General features: G+C 38.4%; 1 protein-coding gene across 1 annotated transcript in view; it reads right to left on the minus strand.

Moving 5' to 3' along the window:
* LOC126299609 (sarcosine dehydrogenase, mitochondrial) overlaps positions 1–17,960 on the minus strand; it is a 274,922-nt gene that overhangs the window by 113,474 nt on the left and 143,488 nt on the right. The window contains exons 9-11 of the mRNA XM_049991642.1: positions 13,707–13,851; positions 12,393–12,534; positions 10,901–11,098 (exon numbers count right to left, since the gene is read on the minus strand). Of these exons, the coding sequence (XP_049847599.1) occupies positions 10,901–11,098; positions 12,393–12,534; positions 13,707–13,851 (485 nt within the window). The remainder of the gene's footprint in view (positions 1–10,900; positions 11,099–12,392; positions 12,535–13,706; positions 13,852–17,960) is intronic.

Raw genomic sequence — 17,960 nt, forward strand, 5'->3', positions numbered from 1 at the left:
CACACAAACTACACTACAGAAACTGTCATGACCAAAACTTGAACCTAGAGCCCTTGGTACGGTGAGTTAATGCTCTGCCAGCTTCATCATGGGAACTCCACACCACAGATGGACACAGTTATGCTTTTACTGTACTCTGTAGCTCATGTGGCAATTATTAATTACTGTTTATGTACATTCTCCTGGGCAACAGAACATGGCACAAACTACATTGGTGTTTTGGTTGATACTCTATCAATGCACAACATTTGGTATCAATCTGACTGTATGACATTTGGAGATTTGGGTGTCAGACTCATACCATTATGTTCACACGCCACTGTTAGGACTGGGTAATCTGCAACCCTCCCCTTAAAGGTACCTTTCCGAAATTTTTTCCATACAGTTTTAGCAAATCCTTTATATCTTCTCTATTTTCTCTACTAATCCTCTCCAGTACAGAAGCCAAACAGACGAGAAATATTCAAGTACTGGTCAAACAAGGACTTCATAAGCAATCTACTTTGTGGGTGGGCTACATTTCCTGATGATTCTTCCAATGAATGTCATTCTTGAATCTGCCTTCCTGTGATTACTTTTATGTGGTCATCCCACTTTAAATCATGAAGTACACATACCCATTACAGGTTCATTTGGTAAATGTGAAAGCATCACAGAGATGCTCAGCCAACTCAAGTGACAGATGATGGAAGAGAGACATTCTGCATCATGGTGTGGTCTACTTTTAAAAGTCTAAGTGCATATATTCCTCAAAGAGTCAGTCAATATTTTGCTTTGTCTTACATGTATCTATCATTAAAGATCATGAGGGTTAAGTTAGAGATATACAAGCTCAAAGAGACACTTACCAGTAATCATTCATTCTGTGAACCATTTGTGACGGGAACAGGGAAAGGGGGAAGTGACAGTGGTACATAAAGTACTCTCCACTGCACACTGTAATGTGGCTTGTAAAATGTAGTTGTTTGATGTATAAGTATTCTTTCAGATATCTGTGCATGTGATATTTGAATGTAATTTTTGCCTAAGGTGACTGGGTCCAGAATATCATGTTTTGTGTACTTTTCTAAAAATGATTTGAATTTAGAATTTGCTGGGTTTCCAGATTGTATATTTATTCCTGCGAAAACATCACATAAAAAAAAATAAAAAATAAAATTGGATGATACATTTGCTTAGTTTGTATTGAACTAAAAACTAACTGCAAACTCTGCAATTTTGTGTAATTCCATAGTTTCAACTTTACAGTATGACATGCAGAAGTTACATGCTGATCTGTCTGAAACTGTTGCAAACCTCTGATCTGCAAACAAACTATAGCCTATACAAACATTACCCTTTTTTACATGTGTATCTTCTAATCTTAGTAAGGTTTGAACAAGGTGGCTTGATATGTTATACAAGTTGTTAGAAAAGATTTTCTTCAAAATACACTAATGCCTGGTAATAGTATGGTAAATACACAACTACTTTCATCAATGGTAGCAAGAAGAGGTTGGAATATCAACAAAGTCATGAAAAGGATAGATTGCTAGTCACCGGAAAGATGACACAGAGTTGCAGACAGGCAAAACAAAAAGACTGTTATACATTGAGCTTTTGACCAAAATATTCTTCATAATGAAACACACATTTTCACACAAGCAAGCATACTTCATGCACATGTGACTGCTATCTCTAGCAACTCTGGTCAGAATCTGGCCATAGTGGCCACAGATAGTGGTCGTGTTAGTGTGAGGTGTGTTTGCTTGTGTGAACGAGTGTGTGTCTCCTTTCTGAAAAAGGCTTAGTATGTAACAATCTTTCTCTTTTTTGTGCCTGTAGGCAGCTCAATGTGTCGTCTTTATCGTGAGTAGCAGTCTATACTCATTATAATATTGTCAAGTACTTATTTCCTTATTGGAACAGCCAAATTAAATGACAACACTGTCTATTCTTAGAAATTCTTTTTTTTATCTGTTTTGATGCAAGTCCTAGTGGAAGTGAAACTAAACTTTATAAATCTTCTTGGCAGATTAAAACTGTGTGCCATTTTGGGACTCAAAGCTGCAACCTTTGCCTTTTTGAGGCAAGTGCTCTTCTAACTGAGGTACTCAAGCACAACTCAGGAGCCATTGTCACAACTTTATTTCCAATATTAACTCATTTATCACCTTACAAACTTCATAGAAGTTCTCATGCAAAACTTGAAACACCAGCATTCCTGGAAGAAAGCATATGGTGGAGACATGTCTTGGCCACAAGCTGGGGGAGGTTTTCCTGGTCTGTCATGCAGTTTTAATCTGCCATATAGTTTCATGTCAGTGGACACTCCACAACAGAGCCAAAAATTCATTCTGGAAACATCTCCCAGGATATGGCTAAACCATGCCTTTACAATATCCCTTCTTTCAGAAGTGTTAGCCCTGTAAACTTGTCCACAAAAGGCAGATGTTCTGGGCTCAAGTTCTGGTCAAGTACTCAGTTTTAATCTGTTAAGAAGTTTCATATCAGCTCACACTCTGATGCACAGTGAAATTTTCATTCTCTAAACTAAATAATTTGTGATGTTTATGAAGATTTTCACAGAATGAGATGTCTGTTATAAGTGAGAGACTATCTGATTGTTGTTTGAAGAAGTACCTCTGACTTGTTGATATGTGTAGTTCTGTGATGAGAAATAAACTTTTGTGTGGATCTATTGTACAATGTTTTTACTATATTTTCAAAATGGAATATTTTTTGGTGCTGAAATCTGGGAGGGGAAAGCCAAGAAGAAAGTAACAAAACTACAAAGATGAGGTGGAAGGCAACAAAAGGCATGTATTTCTCCTACAATGCATGTAAGTAAAACTACAAAACGTAGTACTTTTGGAGTACTGTGCAATATCTATGGCAGTAATAGCGTAGTTTGTTGATCAGTATATAAATGAGATGCTGCATATCATTTGTGTGCCTCCATTGCTGTTTAAAACAAACTGTTGTCTCATTCATAATGATAATGTCCTCTATACAGATGTGCTACAGTGAATGCACAAATGAATAATGCTGCCACCTGATGGCCACTTAATATACTAACTAGTGCTACCATCGGATCGTTCATCATTGTACTACTCAGAAGAGTAATCCTCAGATATCCCGATTTGGGAACAGCTGATTATGAGATGACACTGTGATCCACTTTCAAATACCATGACAGACTGAACATGGTGAACAACAGTTTGGGAGCACAATTACTGGACTAAAGAGGAGATGCATGAGAGAAAGAGTGAACATCACCCACTTCATCACACAAGTTCAAAGACTGTCAGACACTGTGCAACTCACAGATAATAAATACTATAAAGAGGATCTACAAGGAATTTTGAATTGGCTCATCAAACTAGATGATGGGATCAATGACTTGTTTGACAATAACAAATACAACCCAGATGTTCAGAAATACAAAGATTATATAGACACCACAAAACAGATTGTTTCTTGATGTCACACAAAATAGAGAAACAGCTCAAAAAATCTGCAGCAAACTTAAATATTTCTGATGCCCCCATGGTACACTCTGTAAAAATGAGTGTTCCTTCAACATCAATAAGACTTCCACTGTTCAAGTTGGATCCTTTTAAGATGATCTGCAGACAGGGGCAGCAGTTTGATCAGTTGGTCAACAAGGACCCATTGGCAATTATCACCAATACACATATACTCACATATCTCCTCACAGCTATCTGGAAGTAGAGCGAAGGCATTTAGCAGAATGTATTGCAGTAATGGTTGAGATGTATACAGAAACAAAGAGGACCTCCAGTCTCATTATGACAACAATGATTGGATAATTCAGGCACACCTAGATTACACAGAAGCCACAAAAACCCATTCAGTTGGCAACTCCAGAAAGAACTCAATTCAAAATTCATTGAATTCCAACAATGTATTTCAGCTTCTCGAGCTCTTGGGGAAGACATGAATGGACATGGCACATTTCCAGGCAACATATGCTGCCACTGGATAATTCACACCAAGCTTACAGAACTACCCAAGGGTGATATTTTGCAGCTGATGAGCTTTTGAGTGAGGAGGTTAACAGGGCACTTACCATGCAGAAGACATGTGCTGATCTTTATACTACCTCTGGTGCCACTCCCACATCTGTTGCACTCCACACACACATGAAATCTAAATGATCAACCCTGACAATGCTAGAGAACAAGAATCATTCTGCTTGTTTTGTGAATCTTGTAGCCATTGGATGCAGGACTATAATAAGTAGTAAGGAAGACTGAATAGTCAGTGACTGAATAGGTAAACTGAAACAAGCAAACAGATATTTTCTTTGTCTCGAATCCGGGTGTATAGTCTCATATTGCAGGAAGAAGGAAAGACTTTGTGGGCTAAGTGTAGAAAGCTGCAAAGCTCTATTGTAAGTCCATTTGTGACGAAAGAAGACACGCTAAGACTCCAGTGGCTCAGACAAAAATTACATCCATGGGAAAAACAGCTGTTGCTCCCCACAGATTCATGTTTCTTTGGGAATTGCAAGTGTGTATTCAGCACTTACAGGATTGAGTAGACAACCTGATGTGTGTTGGATGCAGGAAGTCAGTCCAGCTTCACAGAAAAATCACTTATTAGTAATCTGAAACTGCATACTGTAAATTGACAACAATTAACTGTTTGTCCATTTGAATCAAAGCATACACCTGTTCAGTTTAACATGAAGAGGTTTTTGAAAGTTTTTGTATGATTTCAAACCAGCATCTTGTTCCGCAACATTTACAGAGGTTATCATATGTACATAAGATTATGCTACCAGATCCAAAAAATGACTCAGTGGAAGATATTTCCTTGGAGATTCTCATAAGATGTGATATTTATTGGAAAATAGTGAAGGACAATTTGCCAATATGCATCTGTGAATCTGTAGATCTAGTTCCTCCACTATTTGACTGGCTATTTGGTGGGAACAAATCAGCAGCCTGTGTGATGGCATCTGTGGTGAATTTTGTTCATTCTGACTGATCTACCCTACTTTTGGATAATGAATTTAGATGCTTTTGGGATTTTGAGACAATAGGGATTACTTGCAGTTAAAATTAATCCATGAGCAACAAGGACATGAGGCTTTTTGAGGAGCTTAGAGCATCTTTCTGTAAACAGGCTCAACGGGCAGTGGTTTCACTTCCCAAAAGAGAGGATAAAACCCTTATGAGTAACATTCAGACTGGAGAGAAACAATTCAACCACCTGAGGACAAGATATCAATGAAATGAAGCCTTTAAGCAAATGAACTATGACTTAATGACAGACTACATTATGAAGGGGAAGTAGAGGCTGTTTCCACTCAACTTTCAGGGAAGGCCCTGTTTTATCTCTGCCATCAGTGTCATTAGGCAGTGCGGAAAGAGAAACATAGGAAGACTAAGTGGAGGATAGTCTTTGATGTGTCATCTGGCGAAAGTAATTCATATTCTTTGAATGAGGTACTAGAGGCAAGAGCAAATGTGCTACCTAAAGTAATAGAGATTTTACTGTGATTCACACTTCATTCCACTGCTATTACCACAGACTCTTGCAGGTGTTCTTTCAACTGGTCTTGAATGAAGAAGACAAAGACTTGGCCAGATTCTTTTGGTTCAGATCTAATCAGAACAAATGTAAGATCTTAAAATGATGGATAACATAATAAAATACTGCTAAACCAGGCTCCCGGTCATCCTGACCTGCTGCCCATTTTTACTCTGAGCAAATCTAAGATAACATGGAGACAATTGTGTGACATCATTTATCACCATGGTAGCTTTTATAAAAAGGATTATGTGCATGGACAACTATGCGATCACAGCAGAATGTGATAATTTGATGATCAGCATATACCGTGAATTGCAGCCCTAATCAAATTGATAATTCTTATAATTCTTCCATTATCAAAATGGGCTATCATGACTAAACTACTTAAAACTATTTGGAAGGCAGATTGACAAGAACCCCCTGATAAGACTCAAGCTTTAGGAATAAACTGGAATGCCAGGTTGACTACTTCCATATCAACCCCTGTGAAATCACTAGGAAGTCATTAGAAGAGTCAGCGACAAACAACAACACTTGCAATGTATGACTAGGTTCTCTGATCCACTCTGACTGTTCTCCTCAGTCTCTCTTGCTGGAAAATTGTTATTCCAGTACACATTTTGCAGTGGAATGGCTGGGATGAACTCATGTCAAGGGACCTAGGAGTATTATGGCACACTTCGATATCTAGCTTACCATCATTAACACAGGTACTTGTCCCAAAATGCCTTGCTACAGCTCATGGAGGACTCACTCAGGAGCATGTATTCTGCAACACATCTGAAAAACATATGGAGGAACTTTGCATGTTCAAACAGCATTAGAGAATAATGTTGTAACTCAATGAGTTAGGGCATTATTCTATAGTGAGAACATACTTACTCCTACTAAGAAGATGACATTGCCGCAACTGGAACTTTTAGCTGGAGTAGTAGGAACCCAACTACTGTGTTACTTCTCTCACACAAAAGAATTTAAAATTGTTGATGCAGTATTGTGGAGGGACACTACTGTCACATTAGTTTTTACTTGCTGTGATCCAGATAGAAAAAACTTCACTGGTAATCATGTAATAGAGACACAAACGTGTCTCCCATATAATTGAGATACTGCTCAAGAAAAGACAACCCAGCTTGTCATCTTCCATGAAGGCTCCTTGAAGGTCAAATACATCCCCTGGAAAATTGGTGGCATAGACCACTTTGCTTGGACATTCTCCTGAGTGTTGGCCATCTGCTACTCTGACAGTGGATTGACTACCTTGTGAGGAGAAACAAAGAAAACATATAGCCTAGTTCTGTTAATATCTAGACCCACCCTGCCTCATGAACCTATCTACAAAGGGCGTTCAATAAGTAATGGAACACTCTTTTTTTAGGCCAGTTTCAGTTCAGAAAGTACAGAATTTTTTGTGCAACATCACAGAATATTCTTGCTTCAGCCCCTGTAGGTTCTTGAAGTTCCAATAGGCAGCAGCACTATGTGTAATCTTTAAATTGGCATCTATAATGGAGGTGTGTTCCAAACAGAGCATAAACACTGAGTTTCTTTTCACAGAAAACCAGATCATCATAGACATGCACAGTCACTTGCAGAGTATCTACAGGGAACTGGCAGTACACAAAAGTACAGTGAGTCATTGGGCAAGGTGTCTCTCATCATCACAACCAGGTCACGCAAACCTTTCCAATCTGCCGTGTACTAGCTGGCTGCACACTGCTGTGACTGCTGTAGTGTTGGAAAATTTGGACGTTCTCATTCATGGTAATCGGTGGATCACCATCAAACACCTCACTGCTCAACTGGACATTTGTGTTGGTAGTGCTGACACACTTGTCCACCAGTTGGGGTACCCAAAGGTGTGTGCCTGTTGCATGCCTTGCCGCCTAACAGAAGACTATAAAGAGCAATGAAGGACTATCTGTGTGTAATTACTTGCACATTTCAAGGCTGAGCATAACAATTTTTGTTCAACAGTCTCACTGATGATGAAACATGGGTTTATCATCTCAAACTGAAAACAAAACAGCAATCCATGGAATGACGCCACACCTCCTCTTCTCTGATGACAAGGTTCAAAGCCATGCCCTCAACCGGTAAAGCCACAGCAATTGTCTTCTAGGACTCTGAAGGGGCTATTCTGTTTGATGTCCACTCTCATGGTGCAACAGTCAACTCTGAAGAGTATTGTGCTGGTCTCAGGTAACTAAAGACATGACTTCACCATGTTCATCACCACAAAAATGCTAATGAACTTCTCCTTCTCCACATGACCTAAGGTCTCACACACATCTCTATGTCTGAGACAAGCTCATAAAACTGCACTGAACAATTCTTCCTCATCCACCTCACAGTCCAGATCTCATACCTTCTTATTTCCATTTGTTTGATCCAATGGAGAATGCACTCCATGGGAAGCACTACATGGATGATGGAGAGGTTACTGAGGCAGCAAGAAGTTGGTTCTGATGTCAACCAGCAGGATGATACCATGTGAGCATATAGGCCCTCACAGTAAGGTGGCATACGAGCATTGCATTGAATCAAAATTATGTGGAAAAATAGGGTTTTGTAGCCAAAGGCACGAGGAAGAACATGATTTATTGGAATCCTAAATAAAACCAACCTGTTTTTAGAAAAAAAATGTGTTGCATTATTTATTGAATGCCCCTTGTAAACTTAGCCCATACTAGAGGCTCATTCATACTCCAACATCGACTCTCCATTTTCTGCAGAATATTCATCAGAAAAAGAAATCTTCAGGAGAGCTTACAGCCACTGATGGATCGGTGGCACAGGTATATTGCATATGAGTAAGCAAGAAATAATCCTTCACCAGAGAACTACACATGCTTCAAAATAACTTACCACTGCTAAGAGAATCAAAAACTGCAATTTTACAACCGTCATGGAAGGCAATCTGGTAGACCTAGGAGGTGAGCTGCAGTGTACTAGCCTCATCAGAGTAAAAAACATTCAATGCTCCTTGACCATTCCCACAATTTCACACAATTGGTTATTAAAGAGACACTTGTTGCCTCCATCACTTTCGCATTTGTTCTGTACTGTCTGAACTCCAAACTGTGTTTTGGATTCTCGGAGCTTGTCAGATAATCATAATAATCCTACACTCTTTTTCTGTGTAAGATCATGAGACCCCCTGAGGGCAACATATTGAAGCACTGTTCCATCTGAGTGAGTTATGCTAGCTAAGCCATTTGCTGCAATGGGGATAAACTTTGCTGGACCACTATTCATCAAAGTGGGAAGAGAATTGCACAAGTTACATATCACTCTTCTCACATGTGCTACCACACAAGTTGTGTACCTCAAACTCTGTTCAGACTTGTCAATAGATAAGTTCCTCACAGCACTCCAGTGATTCACAAGAAGACATGTACTACGCCAACCAATTTACACTTACAATACAAAAACATTCCATGCGACAAACACGGAACTAGCACAACTTTGTAAGGCACTAACTACCACAATCACTTAACAGTTCCTTGCCCCCCCCCCCTCCCCCATGGCATTACATGGAAATTCATTACCTCACAAGTGACTTGGTGGGCAGGTTGGTGGCAAAGAATGGTGGGCACTATGAAGCATTGCCTGCAGAAAGTATTGGAGCTCACAAGTCTCAGTGAAAAACAGTTGAATGCTACCTTGATTAGTATTGAAGCCACTATGAACTCAGATCCCATCGCACATGGAGACAATGCTGATGCACTGACCCTCACCATTTTTCTGAATTGTGAGAAACTTGTAACAATTTTCAGTACCAGAGCCTACCCTGAACAAGAACCTAGTAAAAGAATTCCAGATAAGATAGAAACTCTATAACAGCTTTTGGAAATGTTGGATCAAAGAACATCTGTCAGAACTGAGGAATCTGCATGAAGTTAAATATCTACAGGGATGGCTCAACACATTCCACCCTGGGAACATCTTTCTGATACTAGAGGAGATGCACCATTGACACATGTGGAGGAAGGCCAGAACAGAGTGAGTACCACCTGGGAGAGCTGAGAGGAAAAGAACATTAATCACCCACAGACCAGAAGGTCATATAATCAGTCCTCCTATGCAGCTGGTTGCACCTTCAGAGGCCAACAGGGTTGAGGAGGATGTCACAGAATGATATACTTATTACAAATTAGATACAATCTTATTATTCTTTGGAGTAGTAGCTCTGACTATATGTAGTTCTGTGATAAAAAAATAAATGTTATTCTGGATAAACATTGTTATTACAATGTTTTCATGGCATAGATAAAATCTGTTCAGAAATGAGCACAAATATATGTCTCCCCTGAAGAATGTCCAAATTTGTCAACAGGAACACAGTACTAAAATGGGCTATGATCTTATTTATCTATACATTTCATACTATATACTAGTGTGGGCCAGTGCAGCAACTATGCACATATTATGGAATGAAATGTCATGTGGCTAGGGCCTCCTGCCAGGTAGACTAATCCCCTGGTGCAAGTCTTTTTAGTTGACACCATATCAGTAACTTGCATGTCAACGAGGATAATATGATGATGACAGCACAACACCCAGTCCCTGAGCAAAGAAAATCTCTGACCAAGCCAGAAATCAAACACAGGTCTCTCGCATGGCATTCTGTGATGCTGACCACTCAGCTGTCGTGGTGGACACATATTATGTAGATTACTGAAACTGCAGAGGAATGTCATTAGGTGTACTGGAAACTCATCCCCATGGCATTTCTCCAGGATTCGGTCATTTATCTTGTTCTGCAGTTCCCATAAAGAAGGAACACATTCATGGATGTGGAATGAGTGAAGATACACATTAATTAACAAAAGACAAGGAAATAACAGAAACTTAATCTGACACCATATCACATAACAGGAAACTATCCATATACTATCGAATGCTATCTATGCTTATGACAACTAAATTTAATCAAGTTAATTAAGAAAAGCTGCTACTTTTGAAAAGGCTGCTGCCTCACTTATATTATGTATCTGGCATTTATCTGCTATTGGTAGTTTAGTATTCATTTGATTATAGTGATATTTTTCTAGAGGGAGGGAACATCTTATAAACAACTACAATCATTTTGTGCATTAAAATTGCAGTTACTCTCGTGTAACAGTCAGCAGCCAACAATGTTAAGCAGCAGCTATTAATAGTTTTCATACAGCTTATTCATTAGAAATGGCACCAGCATCTTTTTCCACATAAAAAATTTAAAGATAAAGAAAGATAGCTCAGTATTCTAAATCTGTGCATCTATTAGCCCTGCTCCCATACTTCTTATTTCAGCTGGTGTAAGTCGATGTTTCTCTTCTATTCCAAAAATAAAAAACTCATTTGAACGTACTGCATGATGGTGCTTTGAGAATCCAAATGTTCTATCCCCTTGCAACAGACTTTCATAAGGAGTCTCTGGATTTCTAGATGATCCATAGGAGCCAAACCAATCATACTTCTGAACAGGAGCTATACCACTCTGCAAAAAGTACCCCGGTCTCTCCCATCCTTGTTTCTCCTCATAAACAACACCTGCATTAAGCAATTCCTGTGAAGAAACAATGATTTGAAAGTTATAGCATCTGGTATATGCAGCACATTAACATGGAAAGAAGTATAAGGGACAGCCAAAAGAAAATTAAACAGACAGAAAAAAGTAAGTAAACTGTTTGTTATTTCAAAAGTAATAAACATAGCTGTTAATACATTTATCCCATTGTAAGACAAGATGGTTAATACCTTCACGGAAAAATGTTTTTAGTTGCCTATGGAACCATAATTGTACCCAGGTGTGCACCTGTTCATCCAAAACAAATTGATGGTGCCCCAGCAAAAGTTCTACAGTATAGTCTAAACAACCTTGGCAACATGTGGGTAATTACTTTTGAAATAAAAACAACTCAATTCCTTTTTGTCTCATTTTCATTTGACTGCCCCTTATACATTTATATACAGAGATACTAACAAACATAAATTGTACCAAAGGACACATATTCATATCACATAACCTTGTTCCAGGAACCAATAAATGAGCTACAATATGAATATGTACATTGAATTGAACCTATATTAGTGTTTAATAAGATAGAGAAAGTTGAAGATGTGACTTTGGTTAGTGCCTCTCAGAACATTTTTAATGTCTATGGGGAGAAGATTTACTCTATATTACATGGGCAAAGGTGCTACCATTTATAACTGTACTTTATATGGACATTCTATGAAACTCTGCAGACTACTAATATCAATTAAGTTATTTCTACACAATGAAAAATGTAATTATAACATCTGGCAACAGATTAATTATACTGAATGCTGAAAATGTTCAGTGATGAACACCCTTTAAATGTGGAGACAGTTTACTGTTCCACATAGAGTAGATATTCAGGTTTTCTTATGTTTGAAAAAGTAAAGTCATTTGAAAAGCATAACTTTACGTCACATGCATTATATCCCTAAAGTTATATGTACAACAGAATGATGTAAGTGGAAGAAGATCTGCACGATAAAACAACAGTGGAATTTAGGCATCTGGGTACCAGTATGAAGGAGGAATAGTCAACATAGAACCTTTGACAAAGGAGACAGAAAAGGGAAGAGTAAGTCTAAAGAAAAAGGTATGTGCAAAAATTAGTGATAGGAAAATACTAAAGACTATTAGAAAGTATCAAGGAAAAGGAGGGCAACCTGTACACAGATTTTAGCAGAATTTTCAGGTACTAGGAAGAACTGTAAGTCTTGCAGCCTATGGAACCAAGAAGTTATTACTTCAGTTTTACTATTATTCACACCAACTTATTAGCTTAAAATGGGTTTTGTAGGATAACATGCAACAAGTAACTTACATCATGCAATGGGCCTTTTCGGAAGTTCCTACCACCTAAAGGCTGATCATTTGGAAATACAATACTGTAATTCATTACATAGCTCTCATGACTTCTTTCCCTTATCCATTCTTGATCTTTAGTTTGGTCAGATCGAAAGCGTCTGCAAAAATATCAGAACTAAATCTGTAGTCATGGAATTTTAATCACATCATAGTAAGAAAACTACAGATTCTTATGTTTACACAGCAGTTAACAATTGTAAAACTGACCTCATCCTGCAAATAAAAGTTAAACCCTTAAATGGTGACTTACAGAAGCAAATTGAAAGATAGAGACACTCTTATTGTAAATATCAAATTTGTTCAAGTGATGTTTTATAGATGCAAACAGTTATCAAACTGACAATGACAATCACATAAGTTAACTCAAAGTTTATCTTCAAAACTATAATTAAGATGGCTTGAATACTTCTTGAGTTTCAGTTTCTGTGAAATAAAGAAATCATATGAATGTAATCTCAGTGAAAAAAATCAGATTACAGTATCATAGCAGTGTTATTTGCAGCTAAAATGCAAAACATTGATGGAATAATGAAAAACCATGCCTCACTATGAAATATCCATCACTTGTTATTCCAGTTTATTGTACTCTCTCTCTCTCTCTCTCTCTCTCTCTCTCTCTCTCTCTCTCTCTCTCTCTCTCTCTTTTCTCCATAAATATCTCAGAATTGAATATACAGGATGAATGATTATTATTATTATTGGATAATTAGATTATGCTATATTTTCACCAACACTGAAAATAAATGGGTGATGATCTCTATATGGCAATGAAAGTCCTGTAATAAATAATAATAAATACCAATACTGAGACTTAAGTTTAGTGCTGATTAAAATATTATGTTATGAAATCTGCCATTGACTTGCAGTCACCCTGAAGAAGCCAAACTTCAATGGTTTCCAGGGCGGGGAGGGGAGGGGGGGGGGGGGAAATTAGTCATGAACAGTAATTTTATGCCATTTGTTCAGATTCTTCATCATTACGATGCATTCAATCATAGTTTTAATACAATTTCTAATTTTAATGCTACATAAGTTAATGATACTCATTTGCTGCAAGAAACACTAGAAGCACACTGAAAGTATTTCTGCTTTGGGGGAAAAAAGAAAGAAAACCAGAAATATAGATAAGAGTACATTAATATATCTTCATGTAATAAATGATCATTCCTTGGTATATTGTCACAATTCCAATAACTGCGGTTCTTTAGAGTGTGGGAATTCTGGTCTGAGAACCCATTCGTTAAGTCTAAATCCATGTCAGCATGATTACCTTATGTCGTAGCTGAACATATGCAGCTCTGGCCGTCCATTAATAATCCACTGAGCCATTTGTTCTCCACAACCACCTCCAAACATCATTCCGGCTGAGTTGTAGCCACAGTTATGGTAAAATCCCAGCAACCTTGGATCCTCACCTGCAATGTTATATAGTACATTTTGTCTTGGAAACAGATATTGTGAGGTAAATAAGGTAAAACAAGCCTAAAGAATGATATATTATAGAAAATGTGTCAATAATACACCAAATAAAACTGCCTGGAAAACTGCATGGATGACTAAATAAACTTGTATGTGGTCTTATTATGAGGTATGAATTCCAAAGTTTTCTAACTATTACAAGCAACCTGCATTAATTACTAATTTATACTTAGAGTTCTGCACAGTTTCAGGTATCCACAGACATACAATCAGATTTCCACAGCAATAATAATTTTCTTGATAAAATCCAATGCAGATGTAGATATCCATGAGTATATCTACTATTATAATTGCTTTGTGTTTGAAATTTAAAGGACAGTTACCAATGTTATGGTTTCCACCTGTTTAGAAGGGATCAATGATTATGACTGCATGAAGTGGTGACAGATGTTGGCTGTAAGGGTAGCTGTAATCTGACAAAGGTTGCCAGGTTCAGCGAGTTTTATTGCTGTCCTTACCTTATAGCTGCAACTGTTTTACTTATAACTATTAACTGTCTATTGCTGCCATCCTAATGCTCAAGCAGTCTGTGACTTATACAGGGTGAAAAGTATTTAAACTGACAAACTCTGGGAGGTTGTAGGGGACATCAAAACAAATATTTTTCCCTAATGTCATTTTCTCCTATGAGGACTATTTAAACCAGTAGAGGAATATTTCTCTGGCAGCAAATTAATTAACCCCACAAACTTTTCCATTTTTTTTTACCAAGACACAAAACATTAACACAACTCAATTTCAATTACAGTAGATTTTCACAAATGCCTCCACTGACATGTAAACAAAGGTTACATCATCGGATCATGTTCTGTCTGACACGGGCAAAAACCCCAGGAGTATCCTGAATTGTTCCTGCTGGTGCTACTATCCGGGCAACCAGGTCCTCTTCTGATGCAACAGGAGTTACATAAACAATGTTGCACATCTGTCCCCACACAAAAAAAGTCCAGAGGGGACAAATTTGGGGACCTAGCAGGCCACGGTACGTGACTGCCTCTGCCAATCCACTTTTCTGGGAACCGTCGGTTCAGGAATCGACACACACGATGACTGAAACGTGCCGCCGCCCCATCATGTTGGAACCACATACATTGTCTGGAAGGGAGCATGACGTCTTTCAGCAATTCTGGCAATGCTCTGGCGAGAAAATTGTAATAGTGCCTGCCATTTAAGGGCCTAGGTAGCAGATACGGCCCAATTAAACAGGCCCCAAGAACACCGACCCACGCATTAACGAAGAACCGCACTTGATGAGTGCTAGTAAATGAGGCATGCGGGTTATCCTCACTCCAAACATGCGAATTGTGCATGTTGAAGACTCCATCATGCCTGAACTTTGCTTCATCAGTAAACACCACAGAGGATGGAAATGTAGGATGCATTTCACTCTGTTTCGGGTACCACTGCAAAAACTGTGCTCTGGGTGGATAATCACCTGGTTCCAGGTTGCGGACACACTGTAAGTGAATTGGGCGTAACAATTGCTCTTGAAGGACTGTTCTTACATTTGTCTGATTCGTCCCCACATTACGTGCAATTGCACAAATTCTGATTGAAGGATCCCACTCCACATGCTGCAAGACATCTTCCTCCAATTGCAGTGTTCTTACCGTGCAACGGCGTCCCTGTCTGCTAAATGACCCAGTCTCACGCAGACATTGGTACACAGCAGCAAAGGTCGAATGATGTGGGATACGGTGATCAGGATATTGTTGTTGATAAACCTGCGGTACAGCTCGTCCGTTGTGGTGTGCTACGTAGTACGCACCAACCATATCCGTGTCCTCAACCCATGTGTATCACTCCATTAGTAAACAGAGATAATGCACTACTACACTGGTGTACAGCAGTTGCCTATAACTGAAGAGCGTAATACACCCTCTAACAACTGAAGATCGTAATACGGCCTCTAGTAACTAAAAAGCGTAATACGGCCTCCATTGGTTTAAATAATCCTCATAGGAGAAAATGACATTAGGGAAAAATATTTGTTTTGATGTCCCCTACAAGCTCTCAGAGTTTGTTGGTTTAAGTACTTTCAACCCCCCCCCCCCCCCCCCCTGTGGGACCACATTAAGGAGAAGTCTTCATGGTCATGGAACGAGTCAATACATGAAATTATAACACGATTGTAGAAACAGATAAAATGAAATATAAGAAACATATTCAGTTGTAGACTGTACAAACAGATAAAATGAAATATCAGAAGCATATTCAGGCAACAAGTCGTTAGTTTAAATAAAGAAAATCAAGAATGTAACACTTGAATTTGCTTAATTTTTTAGCTCTTCCAGGAGCTCCTCGACAGAATAGAAGGAGTGAGCCATGAGGAAACTCTTTACTTTAGACTTAAAAGTGTTTGGGCTACTGCTAAGATTTTTGAGTTCTTGTGGTAGCTTCTTGAAAATGGATGCAGTAAAATACTGCACTCCTTTCTGCACAAGAGTCAAGAAAGTGCGTTCCACATGCAGATTTGATTTCTGCCTAGTATTAACTGAGTGAAAGCTGCTAACTCTTGGGAATAAGCTAATATTGCTAATAACAAACGACATTAAAGAAAATATGTACTATGAGGGCAATGTCAAAATTCCCAGACTATTGAATAGGGGTCGAAGAGAGGTTTTCTAACTTATACCACACATAGCTCGAACAGCCCATTTTTGAGCCAAAAATACCCATTTTGAATCAGAAGAATTACCCCAAAAAATAATACCATATGACATAAGCGTATGAAAATATGCGAAGTAGACTACTTTTCGTGTTGAAATGTCACTTATTTCAGATACTGTTCTAATGGTAAATAAAGCAGCATTTAGTTTCTGAACAAGATCCTGAACATGGGCTTTCCACAACAGCTTACTATCTATCCGAACGCCTAGGAACTTGAACTGTTCCGTCTCGCTTATAATATGCCCATTCTGTCTGATTAAAATATCAGTTCTTGTTGAACTGTGAGTTAGAAACTGTAAAAACTGAGTCTTACAGTGATTTAGCATCAAATTATTTTCCACAAGCCACCAACTTATTTCATGAACTACATTATTTGATAACGTTTCAATATTACACACAAGATCCTTCACTACCAAGCTGGTGTCATCAGCAAACAGAAATATTTTTGGATCACCTGTAATACTGAAAGGCATATCATTTATATAAATAAGAAACAGCAGTGGCCCCAGTACCGACCCTTGGGGAATGCTCCACTTAACAGTGCCCCATTGGGTCTGAACATCACTACCACTCTCAGTATTGCGGAGAATTACCTTCTGCTTTCTGTTCTTAAAGTAAGAGGTGAACCAATTGTAAGCTACTCCCCTTACTCCATAATGGTCCAACTTCTGCAGTAATATTTTGTGGTCAACACAGTCAAAAGCCTTCGTTAAATCAAAGAAAACACCTAACGTTCACAACCTTTTATTTAATCCATCCAAAACCTCACAGAGACAAGAGAATATAGCATTTTCAGTTGTTAAGCCGTTAATAAAACCAAACTGTACATTTGACAGCAAATTATGTGAATTTAAATGGTCCAGTAACCTTGTATATACAACCTTCTCGATAACTTTAGCAAACACTGATGGCATAGAAATAGGTCTATAATTGTCAATATTATCCCTGTCTCCCTTTTTATAAAGTGGCTTCATTACCGAGTACTTTAATCGGTCAGGAAACCGAGCACTCCTAAAGGAAAAGTTACAGATATGGCTAAGTACTGGGCTAACATACATGGAACAATACTTCAGTAGTGTGCTAGATACCCCGTCATATCCATGAGGGTTCTTGGTCTTTAGTGATTTAATTATTAACTCAATCTCCCTCTTGTCAGTATCATGGAGGAGCATTTCAGGTAACAGTCTCGGAACACTTTTTTATACAAGCTATACAAGCGCTATATGATTCCCTGTTGGGACTAGGTTTCTATTTAGTTCACCTGCTATATTCAGAAAGTGATTATTAAATACTGTACATATATGCGACTTATCAGTAAGACAGGCATTCTCACTATGCACTGATTCTACACTCCTGGAAACTGAAATAAGAACAC

Source organism: Schistocerca gregaria, chromosome X (genome assembly GCF_023897955.1).
Source record: "Schistocerca gregaria isolate iqSchGreg1 chromosome X, iqSchGreg1.2, whole genome shotgun sequence".
Taxonomy (NCBI): domain Eukaryota; kingdom Metazoa; phylum Arthropoda; class Insecta; order Orthoptera; family Acrididae; genus Schistocerca; species Schistocerca gregaria.